General features: G+C 43.9%; 2 protein-coding genes across 2 annotated transcripts; one reads left to right on the forward strand and one right to left on the reverse strand.

Annotated features, from left to right (window-relative positions):
• The first annotated feature begins 668 nt into the window (after positions 1-668).
• On the forward strand, positions 669-5,547 carry LOC125540282 (probable L-type lectin-domain containing receptor kinase S.5). Its single transcript, XM_048703883.1, has 2 exons — positions 669-2,549; positions 4,516-5,547. Exons 1-2 carry the CDS (start codon positions 1,151-1,153, stop codon positions 5,409-5,411), a joined length of 2,295 nt encoding a protein of 764 aa, XP_048559840.1. The 5' UTR covers positions 669-1,150; the 3' UTR covers positions 5,412-5,547.
• A 2,297-nt stretch (positions 5,548-7,844) lies between these two features.
• Positions 7,845-12,352, reverse strand: LOC125540284 (eukaryotic initiation factor 4A-III homolog B-like). Its single transcript, XM_048703884.1, has 8 exons — positions 11,965-12,352; positions 9,910-10,150; positions 9,745-9,825; positions 9,186-9,293; positions 8,980-9,099; positions 8,645-8,812; positions 8,479-8,565; positions 7,845-8,271 (listed from the first exon to the last, which is right to left on the reverse strand). Exons 1-8 carry the CDS (start codon positions 12,258-12,260, stop codon positions 8,158-8,160), a joined length of 1,215 nt encoding a protein of 404 aa, XP_048559841.1. The 5' UTR covers positions 12,261-12,352; the 3' UTR covers positions 7,845-8,157.
• Positions 12,353-21,650: the final 9,298 nt, after the last annotated feature.

A 21,650-nucleotide genomic window follows, 5' to 3' on the forward strand; every position in this document is an offset into this window, starting at 1 on the left:
GAAAGCAGTATGGATCAAGCTGGATCTGCTCTTCGCCAGAGCTGTCTGACCCATCACTCTACTCATTCTCTTCCTTGGGGGGGGGGGGGGGGGGGGGGGGCAGTCCGGCTATGGCACGACAACCCGTTTCTGCTTTAGGGTGATGGCGCGCGTGTTCCTTCGCTGCCGCTTTAAGATGCTAGCGTGGATGGCTTCCTCCTCTGGGCACCGCGCGCCGCCACCTCCGCCATGTCGGTAGCGACTAGCGAGGCAGGCCTCGACCATCCTCATCCTCTCCTTCCCACCGTGGGCACACTAGTCCCGGTAGCACTCATTCTCCGATAGACCGGTGATGGGAAAAAGGAGATTGGAAGGCTCCTGAGAGGACCGTGATGATCCAGCCTCAGAGGATCTGAGCGTCCAATGTGCTGACACAATGGACTTGCGCCAAATAAATCTCGCTGTCGGTCGGGCGCAGTCCTCCTGTAAGCGGCGGAGTGCAATGCGGATGGCTATTGCCTCCTTCAACCCGCACGGAACGACACACCTAGTCGACGGGTCTGACTGGTTGTGGTCAGATCCGTTGCCCGCCATGACGGGGAAGGCCGGAGATCGCCGAACGAGAGCTTAGGGGGGTGAGGGGGGGGGGGTGCAGTGGAGTGGCTAGGGTTTGTTCGGGGAACGAATGAGGACGAATATAAATGGGGTCCGGTGGACCAGCATGGGCCGGGTACAACGCGCTAACACGCCTGGTCACGTCCGGGCCTCCTCATATCCGCCCTATATTTGGGCTTGATATGAGGGTGCCGATCAGCCCAATATAAGGCGCCAGTCTGGGTCAGCTTTTTGTTTACCAGACAGTGATTGCGCCGTCCGTCCAGGTGTGTGAGAAGGGTTTGAGGTCTCCGGCTGTAGATGCTCTAGGAAGATAAATAGAATCAGTCCTGGACTTGACTTGTTGACGCGTTTTCTTGACCACTAACATGACACACCTACGTGTCATTTTATCGCTAGTCTCAGCGGTCCACATACGTTCCCACGCCGTGCTACTACAGTTGAAGCTCCTGGACTCAATTCACTCCCATCATGCATATAGATAGACCAGACCAGGAGAGAAGAAACACCTAGGAGAAGAGCAGTTTAGAAGAGGAAAACGTGGAAGTGAGCGACGATGATGGTCCTTCTTCCCTGGCACCGGCGGGACCTGAAGCTTGCAGTAAGTCTGCCGTTGCCAGGTCTGTTGCGCTGCATCCTTGTATTGGTGACAGTCTTGAGCCCCTGCACCGCATCATCGTTTTCGGATTGTTGGCCCGCCCACCACTCTTACTCCGATGTGAAGGGCGGCGACGTCTGCATTTTCCAGCTCGACCTGCCCATTATTGGAGTTCTGCAGAGCTCCTGGGATGCAGGCGTCATAGACGGCGCCCTCCACCTCACCACCGACGACGTCTACCAGCCGCCCGTCTATTACCCACCTGACCCCAAGAGGCGGGCCGGATGTGCCATCCTCCCGGTGGAAGTCATTCTGTGGCAGCCGGTCGGTGAACCATCCGACATCAACTTTAAGTGGCAATGGCCGTGGAGGTACGACGAGCCAAAGCTTGAGGCGTCCTTCAACGCCACATTCACCATGAGCGCCAACACATCACGCGAAGGCGACGGCGGCCTTATGTTCGGGATACTGCCTCCCATTTTGGATGGCTTCCACAGAGCCACATACGCATCCTTGGCCAGGTCTAGGACCACATTCCCCGACGGCCGCCGCGTCGCCGTCGAGGTCAGTCAAGCAGAGTACTACTATTCTCAAGGTACCACCAGCATGTACGTTTCCATCGAGCCGGAGCTGAACACGACGTCCATGGCGATCTACACCGTCTGGGTCGATTACAACGCCGCCGCTCACAACCTATCGGTGTATGTGGTCGAGGGCGGCAAGCCCAAACCTGAGGAACCCACGCTTCACATGCCGCTCAACGTCACCGACGTCGTTAGGTCGCCCCAAGGCGCTTCGGGTTACTTCGGTTTATTCGCCTCAAAGAGCAGATTCTTGCCCACTTGTCAGGCGGTGGTCTATAGCTGGAACATCACCATGGAGAAGCTCCCGCCGGAACCCATCATACTCCCGGAACCACCCATGCTCCCTGAACCCAACCATGGTCGTGAACTGCGAAGAGAATTCTTGGCCATACTGCTGACGGTGGTGCTTCCTATAGCCGTTATCATGGCCATCGTTTTCGTGGCGGCCTGCTACTTCTCGTCGAGGTACAAGGCTCTCAGGACGAGGCTCAAGCTCTCAGAGGTGCTGAGACAGCTCCCCGGGGTGCCCAGGGAGTTCAAGCACGCCACCATCAGGAAGGCGACCCACAACTTCCATGAGATGATGATGTTGGGGAGAGGCGGTTTCGGCGCCGTGTACAAGGGAACGCTACGGTCAGGGAAGCGCGGCGAAGGGCGAGTCGATGTGGCTGTGAAGAAGTTCACCCGGAAAGATGACCGTGGCTACGAGGACTTCCTCGCCGAGGTCGACATCATCCACCGGCTCCGTCACAAGAACATTGTCCCTCTTCTTGGTATGTCATTACTTGGTCCATGCATGTCTACATCTTATTAGACACTACCAATGTTGACTCTGACTAGTATGTCTTTGGAACTTTGAACCGTCTTTACAAACTTAGTCCTCCTCCTCCTCCTTTGCTTCATAAGATAGAAATATGGTCGAATAGAAAAGCTATAGCAAGTAAGATGACATGTATCTCAAATCATATAAATATGTATAAGAAAGAGAAGTCGTTTACTAGTTCATAGTGTGTATGGTAAGTGTTTTCCCATTGAGTCCGAGCTTCTTTTCAAATATGAAGGATAGGAACCATTCCCATGTATAGTACTCCCTCCTCCAACTGTCGCTGGTTTAATACAGTTTTCTACTAAATCAGCAACAATTAATATGCATCGGAGAGAGTTTTTTTTCCCGAGAGTATGACAAAGACGTACCGTATCTTTATAGAAGGGAGAAAATAGATTATAAGAGTCCAACATTCGATGCGAACATCAAATGTGGATACACTCGCATCACACAAAGAGCACAAAACGATCTAATCCTCCACACCTACAGCGGCACGCTCCAATCTTTAATTTCATCAAGAATTTGCACGGTAAGACCAACAAGCGACTTGAACTGCTCTGGTCTGCATCGGAGAGACTAACAAGATATTATTCCTGTAAAATAAAGGTCTCTAAAGAAGAAATTTCTTACAGAAATTCTATCTTATAGAATTCCTACAAAATTCCTGTAAACCAAATAAGGCCTTAACAATCTCTATTCCTTGGTGGCTTGGTTGATGACGGCAGCAGACGGAAGCCCAGCTGCCCAAGATCACTCTGTATATGATTTTTTTTAATTCCTGTTTTTTAATCTGGTGGCGAACTGCTTGTCTTGGAACCTTTTTCGTTGTAAACTGACTATGTACGTGAACATAGATTTCAGCAAAAAAAAAGTAATGCGTTAAATAGACTATGCACTATGCCTTTTCACGGCAAACTTAGCGTCGATCTATTTTTGGTTGCAAATTTAGATTCCATTTGAACTTCAATTGCGAGCAGGTTTAAATCTATTTAATTTGATTGATACATAGAAGTTACTTCCTCCTTTCTAAATATATGATGTTTTACACTTTGGCACTGGCTCTAGCAAACTTCGCTGAGCATTACATTTGATGCATATATACACAGAAATTGTGAAACGATGTCATGAAATTATCGTTCCCTTCCAATTAATAATTTATTAATTGATCTTATAAATCAAAACAATTTCTTTTAGTTAGGATCCAATGTCAACAAGTATTATTATGTATAGTTTTGGCCATCATCTACTTTGAAATTTCATACTACTTTTTTATATTTTGTTAATATTATATTTGTACAACTATACTATACGTGCCTTGATGCACTGACGTAAAAATTAGTGGTCAAGATTAGCAACCTGAATATTTGACAAGGTTAAAAACGTCAAGTGAAATGGAACAAAGATAGTATAATTTTATCTAATTTGAACTGTGGTATATATGATGAAAATAACATAACCAGATTTCTTGTTCGTAATATTTTCATGTTACTCTATTTACAAAAATTGTCATATTTTATCCCTTAACTTCATATATTAGTGCCACTACTTGCTCCACTTTTTTTTTGCCACAAAACCCCTAACTTCACATCTGTGGCCATACTTGTAGTATTTTTTTGAAGTACTCAACTATAAATCTGACGTTAGATTTTTTTATCGTGGCAAATTGAACATTTTCTATGACAATTTATATTTGTCGAGGATGGCAAGCATGACAAATCCCTTTCAGTTCATTGTTTTGCCAGAAAATTGACATGCTTGCAAACTAAATTCTCCATCCTCGCACCAACATAAAATTGCCATTAAAAACGTTTGATTTGTCATGCTTAAAAATCTGAATCAGATTTTAGCATTACCGTTTTTAAAATCTTGTATATAAGAGTACTGTATATGAGTTATGACGTAGCAAATTTCAGGTTGGTCTTACGAGAATGGAGAGCTGCTACTGATCTACGAGTACATGCCCAATGGCAGCGTAGACAAGCACCTGTTCCACGAAAAGCAGCAGCACCGTGGCCACCAACAGCCAGTTCTGCCCTGGGGGAGACGCTACGACATTGTGAAGGACGTCGCCGCTGGTTTGCACTATGTCCACCACGAGTACGAGCGCACGGTGCTCCACCGCGACATCAAGGCCAGCAACATCATGCTCGACTCGGCCTTCCGCGGCCGCCTCGGCGACTTCGGCCTCGCGCGGGTCGTCGGCTTAGACAAGAACTCCTTCACCGACATCGGCGTCGCGGGCACCTGGGGCTTCATCGCGCCGGAGTACCCCGTCAGCCACAAGGCCACCCGGCAGACCGACGTCTACGCGTTCGGGGTGCTGGTCCTCGAGGTCGTCACCGGCAGGAGGTCCCTCGGCAAAGCGGACGACGAGTTCCCGCTGCTGGTCGATTGGGTTTGGTGGCTCCATCAAGAGGGGAGGCTGCTGGAAGCCGTTGACGCTGAGCTCCGCTCGTCGGACGCGGGGTTCGACGCCGACGATGCCGCCCGGCTGCTGCTCCTCGGTCTGTCCTGCAGCAACCCGAACCCATCGGACCGGCCGACCCTGGCCAACGTGCTGCAGGTTGTCGCCAAGACGGCGCCGCTGCCGGACGTGCCGCCGGTGAAGCCCGCGTTTGTGTGGCCGCCGGAGGGGGCGTTACTGGACGACGACGTGGATGATGGGTTTGCGGGGACGAGCGGTGATGATTCTCGATACTGGGAGGAGGAGGAGACCATGCCGAGCTTCATGTCGTCAGAGATCACCAAGCGCAGGGCTCGGAATGTTGGTCAGCACAAAGACGCGTGGGAGATAGAGAGTTATGTGTAATCCAATCTGTAGACGATTGGCATCTATGCTTCCATTGTTACTGGTTTTCTATTTCGGAAACAAACTAATTTTGGACCTCACTGAAATAAATTTCACATGTTTCGGAAATTGTTTAGGATTTTGAGATTTCAAATGTTACTTAATTTTAATGAATTTTAACATAATTTAAATTTATTTTGAAATCAGCTGGAAGCTGTATCGAAATTTTGGGGTTAGAAATATTTTGGACAACACAGAAATATGCGAAATTTCGGAAATTTCACTGAATTTTTGGTGAAATTTTTAACCCTACTTACATTTCCCATTAGCTAGTAGACTGAAAATAAAATTTGCGCCAGTCAACTGACCAGAAAACTATTTCAGTCGATTTGCAGTGGTGCGCACTAATCATGTAGCGATGCAGTCATGCCGGTGCAGCTGAAAACATTTATGGGCTGCCATTTCCCTGCCTTGGCAAGGCCGCAATCTGCTGCTGGCTGTGTTTCTCGACGCAAGGCGTGCCCAGGCTATGTGAGTTTATGGTGTAAATGTTTCTAGAATATCGTAGTTTTTTTAATTATAATAGTATAAATTGTTGTGAGTTGTTAACTTAATAACTAAAAGAAGAACAAAGGTCAGTTTCCTAAACTTATGGTCATGTTTACCAAGCTCGGCACTCATTTAGGGACAAGTGATGTCCAAGCTTGGGGGGGATGATTTTGCATCACTATTTCTTGCTATAAATTCCTCTTTATTATCGATATTTTGCACATTATAGCCCAATTCTAATGCCCTTTCCTCTCATTGCATATTTACCTGAGGAGGGGAATTAACGGAAAATTGTAGAATAGGAGCAAAATAACGACTAGTGAAGGAAGGCATATTCTTTAGGACCCTTTCCCTCTGGAAGGGGGTATTCGAAGCCATCGACATCACCGACACTTCTATCATGATGGGGATCATCATCAACACCATCACCATCGTCATCCATCTCCACCGAGTTATTTCCTTAAACGTGCAAAACTACTAATGAAAAAATTGAGTGTTAGGGCCGTTCGGTGTCACTCCGCTCCATAGCTCCGCTCCGGGAGCAGGAGTTTCAAAAACTTGGAGTGAGCAAACAGCCACTCCGCAGATTCTGGGAGCCGGTGGATTGCCGAACAGGGCCTTAAATACGTATAAATTAAAAGGAGAGGCAGAACATGGGTATAAAGTATAAACCATCAATGTGATGGGGAACAGGTTTGCTGACATGCATAGCAATGTACATACAACATCTTTAGTCATCTCTGGAAGCAACCCTGAAGCATGGTAATGCTCAGCTTTATTACCAGCAATGTAAATAAATAACTGCTCTTAACACACTAGTATTTAGAAACAGTAACAAGGGCACAACCAAAAGGGAGAAAAAAAACAGCCCTTGTACCTCCTTGGACCTAGATTCAGAAGGAAAAAATGGAACAATTCTAGATTCCTAACGTAATAGTATATCAAGCTAAAATATACCGATCTGTACGAAGGAAAAAAGAAGAAGGAACATGTACTTCAGGCCAGCTTATCATTAACAATATGTAGGATCATGCAGACTTCAATCCTAATACTATGTACTCAAAACATAGTGCCGTGCAGTTCCCCAGCAAAGAGTCATAATCCCCGAATCAAATCAACATGATATATGTAGTGGAACAATTATGCTTCTTGTTATGTGGTCTCAGACGTTGGCTAGAAAGGAATAAAAATCAAAATTACTCCTAGCAAAAAAATGGTTAAACATAATTAAACTCTTTTTTCAGACGCAAACAGGAGTAAACTCAGCACACTGAGAAACAGGCAGAAAATAAACTGAAGTTCTAAACATTAACATATATGTAAGTTTTCTACCTAACTTAGAATACTTTGCGGTCGGGCTAGCCATGTAAGCCACGATCTAGTTGACCTGCCGCCCAAACTTCTACATAAATCCTGAAACAAATCATCACAAATGAAAATTGTTTCAAAGAAAGAGATGTTTTGTGGTGCTTTGTTTTCATCTCGTCGTTTATCACAGATGAGAACTTCAACATCTAAAGTGCATCACTAATTTCCCCTCCCTATACACATACAACAAATTTTAGAGCTCCTTCGTTCCGACTGGAAAATGTAACCTTCCACCATAGATAAACCAAACCTCTTTGCTTTCTGGCTTTTCCTTCCAATAGAGTACCAACTTGTATAGGGGGTGCTCAATTTTGTCTGCCACTTATCCTATAGTTTGTGGATGTCAAGCTTGCCGCTTGAGTATTCTGGATCTGTTTCTCCTTATAATGGATAAGTGCACCGTGAATATATTTTCTGATGAAACGCAAGCTAAATGGTCGGGGCTCATCACGACATGACCTACATATATTTTCTTTTCTCGTAATTAACTGCCTGGCCCGTTGCAACTTGCATTTCTTGAAAATATACACAACAAAAGAAAAAAAATGCATAACTTGCAAGTGGCAACCCAATCAAGTTATAGGGTCGTGGCATTGTAACATCAACACCAAAACATAATATAGATTGAACTAAGCATTATTCCAAAAACTAATTAAAATAACAAGTTCAGTGAGCAGAGTGCCTGCCACGTTGGCCAGAGCTGGTTCTCCAAGAAAGAATATGAACACTTCATGTTTGTTCATACCCGCCGAAAAGCAACAAAGGAAACCGCAATACTGTCGTCATGACCAAACATCAACCAAATCCCACACGCAGAGACAGAGAGGGAGAGACCGCTCCGGTCCAGAGCTCAGATCAGATCGGCGACATTCATCGGCATCTCGTCGATCTGCGTGCTGTAGTACTGCTCATTGTCCCTCAGGATGCGGATGTCGTCCTTGCGCACAAAGTTGATCGCCACACCCTGCACATAATTTTTTTTCATATAGGTCAAGCAACAAGAGTATTAATTGTGCAAATATTTGGGATGCAGAGAGCAAACATTTGTTTCAGATGAGTGAGTCACATGCTACATATTGACTTTTCATAGAGTTTAAACAAAAACAATCCTAGGCAGTCCCATAAGAGGGGTGACTTGAGTTTCGCAGGAGGGGTGGGTGTGTAACTTTACCTTGCGCCCAAAACGCCCAGAGCGACCGATGCGATGGATGTAAAGCTCACGATTATTCGGGAGATCATAATTAATGACAAGAGAGACCTGAACAAAGGCAAATACATTCAGTCAGTAACCAAAATAAGAATCATGCAACAGCATGCTTAAGGGTACCAAGACTTGCCTGCTGAACATCCAGCCCTCCAGCCCAAACATCTGTTGTGATCAGAACACGGGTCGTGCCACTCCTGAACTCACTCATAATCGCATCCCTTTCCTTTTGAGGCATGTCACCATGCATAGCTGATACGGTAAAGTTGTTGGTGCGCATCCTTTCAGTAAGCCAATCCACCTGGCCAAAAGGGAACAACTATCGTTTAGCAAGCTGTGAACCATCAATTATGTCAACTGGACATGGTTAACAAATCTGGACAATATTTCATACACTTTTGAGTCAAAGAAGCACATCGCTGCAGTTTAATAGTGCAACCAACAGCAATCAACTGAGCTATACATTACCTTTCTCTTGGTATTGCAGAAAATGACAGCCTGGGTGATGGTCAGTGTATCATAAAGATCGCACAGCGTATCAAACTTCCATTCCTCCTTCTCAACAGCAACAAAGAATTGTTTGATGCCCTACAAACATGACATGAAAAATGTAAGAAAATGTAAGTGCTAAGTAGGACAAAATGCACTAAAGCAAAACAAGTGGTGACATTTACCTCTAGGGTCAACTCATCACGCTTTACAAGGATCCTGACTGGATCAGTCATGAACTTGCTAGTTATCTCCAAGATGTCATGGGGCAGAGTTGCAGAGATCAAGACAACCTGCAGATGGTTCGAAAATACACAATTAGAAAAGTATGAGATCTCTGCCAGGGAGATGTCTTTATTTCTAGCCATGAGGCTTAGTGCTCATGTTAAGTTTTAACTCTAAAATGCCCGCTTTTCCCATTAACAGTTCCCCGCTTAGAGAATGTTACAAATGCTCAACCAATAACATGCTGAAAAAAACCAAAGAATAACAGAAAGGAACAATAAACTGAGGAGCACACAAATCTGTCCCTATAGTTAAAAACAAACCATTCATGGCTAGCTACTGGCAGATGATTATAGTAAAAGGTGCAAGACAGACTGATAAGTCAGAAAGGTGAAAGAGATAAACATATGAGCAGGTGACAACTTGAAATCTGTAGTAAAAAGCATCAGCACGATGACAAGACGACTGATAAACTACACAAAAGAGTAGTTTGAGAAAGGTTTAATTTCAATGACCGACCTGAAGTTCTGGGGGGAGGTATCTGTAGACATCATAGATCTGATCCTTAAAACCTCTGGTCAACATCTCATCGGCTTCATCCTAATATGAAAGAATGTTACTACTTGTAGAACTTGGAGAAAACAAAAACAAAAAACAAATGCAGTATGGCAACGGCAAACTAACCAGGACTAGGAGCTTGATGGCTCTTGTGCGCAAGGTCCTTCTCTTGATCATATCACATACTCTGCCCGGGGTTCCTGAAACAACATGCACTCCAGCCTCAAGCTTCCTAATATCCTCGCCGATACTTTTGCCACCGACACAGGCATGCACAGAGACACTCATGTAGTTCCCAACAGCTTGCATCACCCTCTCTGTTTGCGTGGCAAGTTCCCTAGTTGGTGACAGTATCAATGCTTGCACCCTGCAGAATCAAAGTTGTACCCAATATTAAGTTGAGCTTTCACTTTCTGAGCAAGTGCTATATTATACATTATCAAAGCTAGTGCCCCACAGAGGTAAACAATGGTGAATCGCACAGTAACACACTGGTAAATGCATAAGAAAATAAATATGTGGTGGCGCTAGCACAGATGGGGAACCACAATGTTCGCCCATATAACAAGGAAAGCCCAAAGCTATGCCAAGAGATATGCACATCCTTAAGAAAAGTAGCGACATCAGAAAAGCAAATCAAAGGAATTGATTGCGGAGGAGACAAACAAATTGAAGCTATTGCATCAGGACAAAACAACACAAGTTAGGAGAGTTACCTGAAAGAAAACATCCACCTGGAGTTAGCCACCCTTCAACTTTCCTGAAAAACAAACAATTCCTCTGCATCTTCTTTCATGTTCAAAGAATCACTGATGGTAGGAAATGTAAAAGTTACAGAGTAATAAACAAGCAATTACAGTTCTAAAGAAAAAGAAATTCCTACAAACATATGTTTGAAGGCATATACACAGGACACTATGTTGTCTAACAGTAGCAAGCTCTGATGCACTTTTCCATCAAATTACTACAAACAAAAGATGAAAATGTAGGAATTTTCAGCAGTTCTACAGTGACAAACAAAAAAAAACGAAGTTGCAAGGGGGGAGATGATGTGGTTTCAACAGATTGACTAAGTTGATTCATACAGCCTGAAATTGACCCAAATACAGGAGCATTTGCATTTTTAACCTAGGAAGAACAAATACACAATCTAACTGCAGCGAGTCTTACAGTGAGGAAGAAGGCAAAAAAAAAATTACAAATGGAGCAGTCAGTTTTATTGAAACTACAGTAAAATCAACTGAAATAGCAGTTACCCAAACTGCAGGTACAACATAAATTTGGCATTCAAAGCTTACATGGTTTAAGAGGGACAGATAGAACAAAAGAAAGCAGTAAAAATCTTATAAACCAAGTGTAGATGGAGCACTAAGTTGTATGAAATTTACAGTTAGGAATGATTAAAAATACATGCAAGCTAAGTTGCAACAAGTAACACCAAAGTGTAAACCACAGTCTAAGAACGGTAATGGAATGTTTGAAAATTACAGTTACAAAGAACTAAAAATACAATAAAGCTAGGTTGTGATAACAATAAAATCCAAGTGAACCACAGTGTAAGAAGTGCAGCTTTGAAAATAAAGCTAGGTTGTAATAACAGACCAGTAATAACAGTGCTGGTGGTCTTTGAAAATTAAAATTTAGCATAACAAAAAATACAAAATAAACTGCTCCACATTACTGTGATAACCAAGTGTAAACCAGGGTGTAAGAACATTACTGTGAGCTTTGATCTTAGCAAAATACATTCTAACAAGTACACTACTCCCTCCGTCCCATGATGTAAGACGCTTTTTGACACTAGTTAATAACAATACTATCCAAGTGTAAAGCAAAGTGTAAGAACAGTACCGGGAGATCTGAATTTTACAGTTTAACAGAACTAAAAATACAAAGATACTAGTATGATTTAGTAATTAGTAACAGTTATAAAGAAACTACTCCAGAAATATGTTTGTGGATATAATTTCAACAGTTTATTAGCGTGCGGATGCTTTAACAGATTCCACCCACAAATCTATTGCAAAATCACACATGCCGCCACAACATCGAGAACACGACTGGAACGGATCTAGGCTAACGAGACAGGTTGTGGCATCGGGCGACGGCAATCCAAGACGAAAGTTTGAGGATCTAGCGAGAGCGAGGGTACCAGAGGGAGGGGGGTGGGCATGGGCTTACTCGTGGATGTTGGTGTCGACGACCTGGCAGACGGAGAGGGAGACCATGGAGGTCTTGCCGGTGCCGGACTGGGCCTGGGCGATGACGTCGCGGCCGGCGATGATGGGGACGACGGCGCGCTGCTGGATGGCGGAGGGCTTCTCGAAGCCGTAGCCGTAGATGCCACGGAGCAGGTCCTCGCGGATGCCCATCGCGTCGAAGCTTCCCACGACCTCCACCCCCGCCGAGGTCTCGAAGGTGAGCTTGTCGTCGTCCATCGGCCCGCGCCTGGAGGAGCCCGCCGCCGCCGCCGCCATTGGAGAAACCCTAGCCTGTTGGGGGTGAGACGTGGGGAGCGGCGGCGGAGGAGGAGGAGGAGGATGGCTCTTTTGCGCCTGGGTACCTGGCGGCTCCGGCTTTCTCGGTTTTATAGCCTGGACTGCGATGCGAGGTCGGTTTGAATGGAGGGAAGAGTTTCGTCGGACTCCGGGGTGGTTTGTGTGAAAATGGCGTCACGGGCCGTATGCGGTCCGGCCATGGGCCCAGACCTGGCCAAACGGGCCGGCCCGTGCTAATCGTGCCTGGCCCAGCATGGCCCGCCGTGACACGTTTAATAGCCCGGCCATGCCGTGCCGGCCCACATGCGTCGCTCCTTGGCCCAGGCACGGCCTGATTATTAAACGGGCCGGTCCGTGGCACGCTTAGCACGCCGGGTCACCTGTTTTTTTAGCCTGTTGGGATGTATTTTAGGCCTATCGGGCTGTAATTTAGGTTTTTTATATATAAACAATTTCTAGAAAAAATAAATAAACGGGTCATGTCATGCCGGCCCGCGTGCCCAGCCTTTAGGCCCAGGCATGGCCCATGGCGTGCCGTATGCCGGGCCTGGCCCATTTAGCTCGGGCCATGCCGTGCCTAGACCGTGCCGTTCCTGCGTGTTATGGGCCAGCCCAGTTAGCATGACCCGTTTGGCCAGCTATGCATGGGTCGTTGTCGAGCTTCATTTCCGCTCTATGAGCTAGCAATAAATCAATTTCTCAAAAAAAACTGGCAATAAATCTTACATCGAAATGAACATGGTAATTTTTTGTTTTGAAAAACATATGAACTTTATTCAACTGATATAATACATACATCGTTCATGAGGGAATGTACAATTTCATTCATAAGCTCCTCAAACCAATGAGCAGTAGAAGAAAATCTAGCTAATCTAGCGAGCTTGTTCGTAACTTTATTTGCTTCTCTATTACAGAGGGTGTAGGGACATCCGGGAGTTATCATACATTTCTCATACAAAATGTAACACTGCTGGTGAAACAAGGCTACTAATGAAATACTCCTAATATACAGCACACCATGCATGTAACCAGCAACCTCATTTTGACAAAAGGAATCCTAGAAAGATGAAAAAAAAACAGCAGGTCCGTGCTACATTGAAACACCACTCCGAGTTAGGTGAAATTAAGCCCATGACTTGAAAAAAAGGCACATTCAAGTCTTGCTGCAAATGAAGCACAACTACCCGTCTGGAGAACAACATTCATGCTACTGTGAAGCCCCATGTCACCCCCTCTCGGCTCTCACACTGGATTTGATCTCACTTGGGATTTGTTGCGCTAGCTGCGGATTCACTACTCAGAAAACAAAGGAAAGCCACCACACACGCGTGATCTCTACGTTGCAGCGGCAACCCCCATCCCCAACCCCCAATCGCCCCCCTGGCCCCTAAACGTTGCGCCGTTGAACCCCCCCCCCCTCTGCCCCACAAGTCGACCCCCTGATTTTGTACCGAGATCTAGCATTTTCAGCTCGTTTTGGGGCGAGGCATGTGGAATACCTGCGTCGACGGAGCGTTATTGTCGATTCTCTCAATCATCGTCGTGCGCACCTCCATCTCCCGTCGTCGTCGTGGCTCGCCGCCGCGTGGCCTCTCTTCATCAGCTACTGCCTGAGTAGCGCCTGGATCCGACACCCTTGCTACGATGTCCTCGAGACGCCAGGTAGTTGAGCGTGATGGGTTCGAAGCTGGGCCCGTGCTGTTGTCCAGGCGGGCATGTGGGAGACACCAGCATTGCACGATTAAACTCGATCAGACGACTCGTGAGAAGGTTTGTGCCAGCCAGAATCAGTCGGTTGAAATAAAGGGTTTCCTCTAACTTTTTTTTAGACAATTCCTTTCTTTTTTAGGATTTTTGAGACAATTTCCTTTTTTGAGAGAGAGAGAGAGAGAGAGAGTTGAGACAATTTCCTATAACTTTTTTTTTGAGAATTCTTTCCTATAACTTTTTTTTGAGGGGCCTTTCCTATAAACTATTGGTCATGCCACTACGCGCACACAGGCCCATCTTAATTAATTTTTTTCGAGTGACAGGTCCATCTATCTCAACGAAATATGATAAATTTGTCGGCCCATAGCCAGTCCAACACATTTTCCAGCCGACACGCAGATTGCCCATTCTACAGCCCCTCCTCGGCTTCCTCCGGCGCTTCCGCAAGCTCCACCCTCCGCCCCTCCTCGGCTTCCTCGACTACAGCGGCTTCCACCCCGCCGAACCTCCTCACCCCTCCGCGCCGGTGGCCAGCGCGGTCGACAGCGCCGCGGACTTCGACTTCGAGTTCCTCCCCGCCCCCTACTGGGACTGGACCGTGCGGGAAGTCCGCGACGGCCGCGTCCTCCTCGACAGACCCGGCCGTCACGTCTAGCTCGAACCCCTCTTCAACGAGATGGTGGTGTGCGACCCCCTGCACCGGCAGTACCTCCTGCTCCCTCCTATCCCCGGTGACCTAGCCGCTCCGGTTGCGATCCAACTCCTGATACAAAGGTCGTGCGTCGCCCAGTGCTTCCTCGTCCCTTCCGAGGCAGACGCTACGGAGGAGACGTCATTCAGAGTGATCTGGCTGGTGGTGCTCGAAAATAAACCGGTCGCAGCTGTCTTCTCTTCCACCACAGGGCAATGGCGAGCCATTACATCCCTGAATTGGAGTTGGAGCTTACCTGGCTTACAATTATCGACATGGAAGTTTTGGTTTGTGTCGCGCCATTACGCACATGGCTGCTTCTACTGGATTTCAGGCACCATTGAAAAATTGCTCGTGCTTGACATACGTAAGATGGACTTCTCCATGGTTGACCACCCACCGTGTGTCCGATTTTCGGGCGATGATGTGGCCGTCGTGGAGGCAAGCCAAGGCAGGACTCTGATGTTTGTGCCTAAACCGGACACATCTCGCCTAATTTATACGGTTTGGCGAAGCAATGGTGGGAATTCCATCCAGTGGCAGATGGATAATGAGACATTCTCGCTGGATTCTGAGTCCTCGATCATAGGTGCAGTGGGGAAGCACTTGCTCGTGTATCATGTCGGAAGCGTGTCGGTCAAGCCAGGTTGTTACACGCAGGACGTCGACACATTCCATCTTGAGAGGGTGTGTGATTCATGTCCCAATCCGTCAGAAGTATATTGCAGCTTCCCACCATCGTTATTATCATCACCGACAGTGTCAAGTGGTAAACCTTCTGTGCATGCTAGTTACCTCCTTTCTTTTATAGTTATAATAACTACCACATAGCTTTGCTGATACTTGCTAGCTCATTAATGTGATCAGTAAGTATCTGTTACATAGTTTAGTGGTTGCTGCTTATTTTTCTGTGCTTGTGGCAAAGCTGATCAAGCTAATTTGTTTGTCTTTTCTATCTATGTGCCATATTAAGGTAATTAGAAAAGTGAAAGGGAGGATGAAACACTCTATAAGTAACATTTTAGGGGTATTGTGAAATCGTAAAAAACACTGGATCAAAAGCCACAACAATTGATTCAGTTTTTATGGTGAAGATAATGGAGATTGAATACAGGTTTAAATCAGGACATTGCTGGCACTTCATCTTTGTAGTGTTCTGTCTTAGAGACATTTATTCTAGTCAAGCTGGACTTATGCCATCTGGAAGTCTTATGTGGTCACCGTTACATTTGTAAATTCTTTATCGATTTTATATAAAAAAATATCTTAAGATATACTCCCTCCGTCCCAAAATAAGTGTCGCTGATTTAAGAGGGAGTAAGAGGCAAAAAAGTCTTTTTGGTATCCGATGTGAAAATTTATACATTCTTAATAAATACTCCCTCTGTAAACTAATATAAGAGCGTTTAGATTACTAAAGTAGTGTTCTAAACGCTCTTATATTAGTTTACGGAGGGAGTATATGATACTGAAAGTTTAAATGAAATGTAGAATCACAAGATTTTTTGAATGACGAACCAAATGATATTATTTGCATTTGTCTGATAACGATAATCCTTGTTGCACCTCACTTAATAGAGATTGCTAGTAATTTTATGGGATGCTAATGATGCGCATATTGATTGTGTTGTAGTTTGCATAGTGGCTGGAATTGGGCAATTTTTGTGCCGTGCCATTAACCCTTTTTTGCACCGAGCATTGTGCACTAGCTTTTGGTCCATCAGATTTGGAACCTTGTCAGTAGGCCACAATATATAGTCATCTGTTTAGTCCCTGCCTTATCCTTTTGCCATGTCTTCCTAAAACATATGTTAGGCCCCGAAAAGGTATCATGCACATCTGGCCATCCACTGGAGATTTAAGGGATCGAGTCATTAAATAACTCATCACCGACTTTCACTTACTTCTTCGAGTTATCTCTCTTCATCTGGAGGGCTTGGAGACAATCCAATGGCTGCAGTTTAAATTACCCGATGAGCACTATTTACTGACCAACAAAAACTGGTTTAGACTGAATCCTCTTTTTCTTTTACCAAAGTGATTATAATCGTTGATTCTTCTTATATGATTATGTTAGCAAAAATTATAAATATTTTTCATGACATATCTATCAATACTACTTCTTTCAGTCTTATATTTTTAATGAAGGCTTTTCCAGAGAAACTTAATAGATGTTGCTAGTACTATCAAGGGTGTAATTATGGACAGATGGATTGTGTAATGCTTTGTGTCATGTACTGATGTACAGATGGAGCAATATCAGTGCCATGCCTTTAACCCTTGTTGTGATCTGCATTGTATTCTTTTGGTCCATCACATCTGAAAACCCCTCCACTCGGCCACGCTGCACTTTTCTGCTGTATCCCCGCCACAATACTTGCATCCTATCCTCCATAAGTGAAGCCCTTTCCAAAGCCATCAAGTCAATCCATCCAACCTGTGGCCATCAAGTTGATCCATCCAATCTACGGAACTTTGCTGAGTAATGCACTTATCTCAGAGAATTACTCGCTACGGATCTGAATTTTGGCATTCTTTTCTGCGCAACATTTTTTTTGTTTCTTTAGAATACCAAATTGTTTTCAGTTCACGCCTATGTCTATATTTTTTTTTCCTCCGCATGATATCTATCTTGAGTTGCACCTCTGCAAGTTGGGGCGCTCTATTTTCACCTATAGAAAGTTACTAAATATTCAGCCATGAAAACAAATTCACCTATAGTGATTTACAGCAGTACTTTCTTCTGCCATGGCTGTCAAAACTCGAACTTTGTTTGCCTGCATGCAAACGCAACCTTTTACGTTTCTCCCTGTTTGCAGTGCACTTTTGTGATTCATGTTGTCATTAGTCTATTGAATGATTCCTCTTTGGTACTGAACTCCAATCATTTTACAGCTGAGCCTTTGTTTAATTAGTCTAGTGGTGCAGTTGAACCAACAACCTAGGAGCCTCTGGCAGATCGCTGTTGGTGCTTTCTATGTGCAAATGCTATTTTTTTCTTTAACCACCTTTGTCTCCTTTATGTCTTGTGCTTCCTTCTCATCCATGCCCTTCCTTTGAAGCAGGGCAACACACATACTATAGAGCACGACACGGTTGCGCTGGTTGCTGCATGACCGACCTTAACTTTACAAGTTTCACTAACAAAAAAAAAATTTGTTTGCAGAACTTTGCTGAATTTTGTCAGTACTTAATTGCTGGATTTGATCTTGGGTTATCTGTTCATAAGTTGCCTGAATTTTTTTATCGCATTACAAAGCTTTTCAATGAATATCCAACCATTCTCATCCCAAAGGCACTTGGTCTTCAATGTAACAGTGTAATCTTGTGCATGCAGTTCCACACCACGCTGACCATCGAGGAGTGGACGACACTGTGCCGGCACCAGAACCACGAGAAGTTGACCTCACCGGGGGACCGCCGTGCAAGCGCCATCGCCGCTGCGGCCACTTGGGCTCCAGAACCCGCGGAGGCGGGTCGCGGTGGACGGGGAGAAGGAGGCTGAGGCTTGACCCGTGGTGGACGAGGGCCTGGGGGCGGATGAGGGGCCAAATCAAGGTGTTGTCCAGGACGGCTGCGACCAAGTCCTTGGGCGGCAGGGGCTTGCCTTGACCAGGATGTGCTAGCAGCTAGCTGATGGGGACATGGAATGACTCGATTCTTTTTGTAAGGTTTATACTATTGGTCTGCTGCGTGTTGACCCTTTTTGGTTCGAAAACACAAAATGGTACCGTTGTCAACACGCAAACGGCATCAAGCCACGGTCTTCTAGAGCCAGTGTAGATCGACTGCTGCACGGCTATGTCGCTGTGAGGATGGTGCTGTATCATCGTTTTCAATCGCTTGTCAGTATTGGTATATCTGATTTCTTCGAGTTACCTTCTAGGGAACTGATTTCTAGTTAAGAAATCAAGCCACAGTCTTCTAGAGCTGCAAATGGCATTGATCTGATTTCTTTGATTTACCTTCTGGGGATCTAGAGATTTTTTTTCCCATCCAATCATCAACGCACTACTTGCACTTGATCCTCGTTGATCCACTTCTTCGGTCCCTGTGTGTTGTCGTAGCAGGCAAGGGCTAAATACCTGGCATCCTGGTCGATCTAGCCAGCATGTGGATCAGTCAGCACCAACAAAGTGAATGATCCCTATTTCATACAGTACAATTTCTAATTTCTGAATCTTGGCTTCAGTAGGTGTAGAGATGGGCATTCTGGGTGAAATGCGACTTGAGATGAGTATTTCTAATTTCTGAATCTTGACCTGTGAGGACTTGGATTGTATTTCTCGGTAGGTTTTCTGTTTAATGTGCAGCAGGTCAATCTGACGACCTGCTGTTGCTTTAGATGAGTATTCGATCAATCTCCTGCATTTATATTTTCTATGGTCTGCTGGCTTGTTGGAGGCTGCCAATTAGCTTTGTGTTTATCTGTTGGTTCATGTAATCAACCATATCCTGGCAGCACCTGGCGTGCAATAGATCTGCATTGCACTGCTGCTTATGTAAGGGAAGTGCTTATGCTGGATGCAATGATTATTATTACTCTATTATACATTGTCTTTTGTCGTGCGCTTCTGGCTGCATTCTGATGTCACTGTCGCGGCAAATCCTGCTGGTTCAGCGATCGATCTTGTTGTCTTGTCCTAGTGTGTGCGTGTCGTGTGATGAATAATACATTACGGTTGCAGATCCAAGGAGGAATGGAGGATAGGAAGGCAAAGCAATCAGGCAAGCAGATACTGAACTCAACAGCATCGAGCCAGGCCGAGTAGAGATGTTTTTAAAATTTGTGAACATTCTTAAAAAATGTTTAGCATTTTTAAAAATGTTGAAAATTTTATAAATTCAAGTAATTTTTAAAGTTCAAGAAAAAAATTCTAAATTCATAAATTTTTAAAAAATTGCAAACAATTTGAAAATTCTTGAAGGATCTTTGAAACTCACCAACGTTTTTAATTCAACAATTCCTCAAAAATTCTTGGTTTTTTAAATTTTCATTTTATTATTTTGCAAAGTATTTTTTTAAAAAAATTGCTAACATTTTTATTTTACGTAATAACATTTTAAATATTCTCTGTGTTTTTTGTCCGTTTCGCTTTTGCTCTGTTTTTTTCCTTCTCTTCTCTCGATGGACCAAGGCCAACTAGGCTGACCAGCCAGCTAGCCCAAGCGAGCATCACATTCGTCTTCTTTCTCCTCGTACACGTTTGGTCGTCCTTGCACGCCTAGCATGTGGGCAAGACGTCTCAATTTCCTACTTGATGCTTTAAATTCTCGGTGATTTGCATAGTGCAAAAATAGCTTGGTCATGCCCAGTAGGAGGCAAGGAACAAGAGCGATTTCTCCCAATTGATTTTTCCAACTGTTTGGTAGTGGTTTTTATTGTATTTTTTGTTATTTGTTTTGAGTGTTTTTCTTTCTGTTTCTTTTCTTCCACCGATTTTCCTCATGTTTATTTATTCGTTTCCCTATTTACATTCTTCTTTCTTTATTTGGAAAACTAGCTTACATCTTTTAAAAATCAAGAATATTTTCTAAAAATACATGAATATATTTAAAATTCAGGAATGTTTTTAAATTTTAGGGCAACTTTTGAAAAATGATACTTTTTAGTTTTTTGCAAACTATTTCTAAACTTGAGAACATTTTTATGACATGAAGATTTTCCAAAATTATTGAACATTGTTTAGGTCAATCTGATGACTTGATGTCGCTTTATTTATAATTCTAGCGATCTCTTGTAGTACTATTTATTTATTTTTTCTATATATGGTCTGATGGCTTGTTGGAGGCCGATAATTAACTTGGTGTTTTTCTGCTGGTTCATGTAATCAACCATATCATGTCCTGTCAGCACTTGGCGTGCGATAGATCTGCATTGCATTGCTGCTGATGTAAGTGCTTATGCTGGATGCAATGATAATTATTAGGATTATTATTACTCTATTATACAGTGTTTTTTGTCATGCGCTTCTGGCTGCATTCTCATGTCAGTATGTCACTGTCCCGGTAAATTGTGCTGGTTCAGCGCTCGATCTTCTAGTCTTCTCCTAGTGTGTGTGTGTCTTGCGATGAATAATACATTACGGTTGCAGATCCAAGGACGATAGGAAGGCAAGGCAATCAGGCAAGCAGATACTGAACTCAACCCATCAACACTCAACAGCATCGAGCAAGGCCGAGCAGAGATGTTTTTAAAATTCGTGAATATTTTTAAAATTAGTGAACATTCTTAAAAAATGTTTAGATTTTTAAAAGGTTGAAAGTTTTATAAATTCAAGTACTTTTTAAAGTTCAAGAACATTCTCTAAATTCATAAATTTTTAAAATTTTGCAAACAATTTGAAAATTCTTGAAGATTCTTTGAAAGTCACCAACGTTTTTAATTCAATATTTTTCTAAAAAATTCTTGATTTTTTAAATTGACATTTTATTATTTTGTAAAGTTTTTTTTAAAATTCGCTAACATTTTTATTTTATGTAATAACATTTTAAATATTCTCTGTATTTTTTATCTGTTTTGCTTTTGCTCTGTTTTTTCCCTTCTATTCTCTAAATGGACTGAGGCCAACTAGGCTGACCTGCCAGCTAGCCCAAGCGAGCATTACACTTGTCTTCTTTCTCCTCATACATGTTTTTGGTCGTCTCAGTTTCCTACTTGATGTTTTAAATTGTCGGTGATCTCATAGTGCAAAAATAGCTTGGTCATCCCCAATAGGAGGCAAGGAACAAGAGCGATTTCTCCCAATTGATTTTTCCAACTGTTTGGTTGTGGTTTTTATTGTATTTTTTTGTTATTTGTGTTGAGTGCTTTTCTTTTTGTTTCTTTTCTTCCACCGCTTTTCCTCATGTTTTTCTCTCTATTTATTCATTTCCCTATTTATTTATTTTTCTTTATTTGGAAAACTAGCTTACATCTTTTAAAAATAAAGATTATTTTATAAAAATGCATGAATATATTTAAAATT

The sequence above is a fragment of the Triticum urartu genome, chromosome 2, assembly GCF_003073215.2.
Source record: "Triticum urartu cultivar G1812 chromosome 2, Tu2.1, whole genome shotgun sequence".
Classification (NCBI taxonomy): domain Eukaryota; kingdom Viridiplantae; phylum Streptophyta; class Magnoliopsida; order Poales; family Poaceae; genus Triticum; species Triticum urartu.

Bases quoted from the DNA above. Each gene is read 5' to 3' on its own strand.
- LOC125540282 (XM_048703883.1), top strand. From the start codon at position 1,151: ATGATGGTCCTTCTTCCCTGGCACCGGCGGGACCTGAAGCTTGCAGTA. The intron at 2,550-4,515 runs GTATGTCATTAC...AGCAAATTTCAG, and splicing joins GAACATTGTCCCTCTTCTTG to GTTGGTCTTACGAGAATGGA.
- LOC125540284 (XM_048703884.1), bottom strand. From the start codon at position 12,260: ATGGCGGCGGCGGCGGCGGGCTCCTCCAGGCGCGGGCCGATGGACGAC. The intron at 9,826-9,909 runs GTTAGTTTGCCG...CTTTCATATTAG, and splicing joins CCATCAAGCTCCTAGTCCTG to GATGAAGCCGATGAGATGTT. The intron at 8,813-8,979 runs GTAATGTATAGC...CCTTTTGGCCAG, and splicing joins TCTGCAATACCAAGAGAAAG to GTGGATTGGCTTACTGAAAG.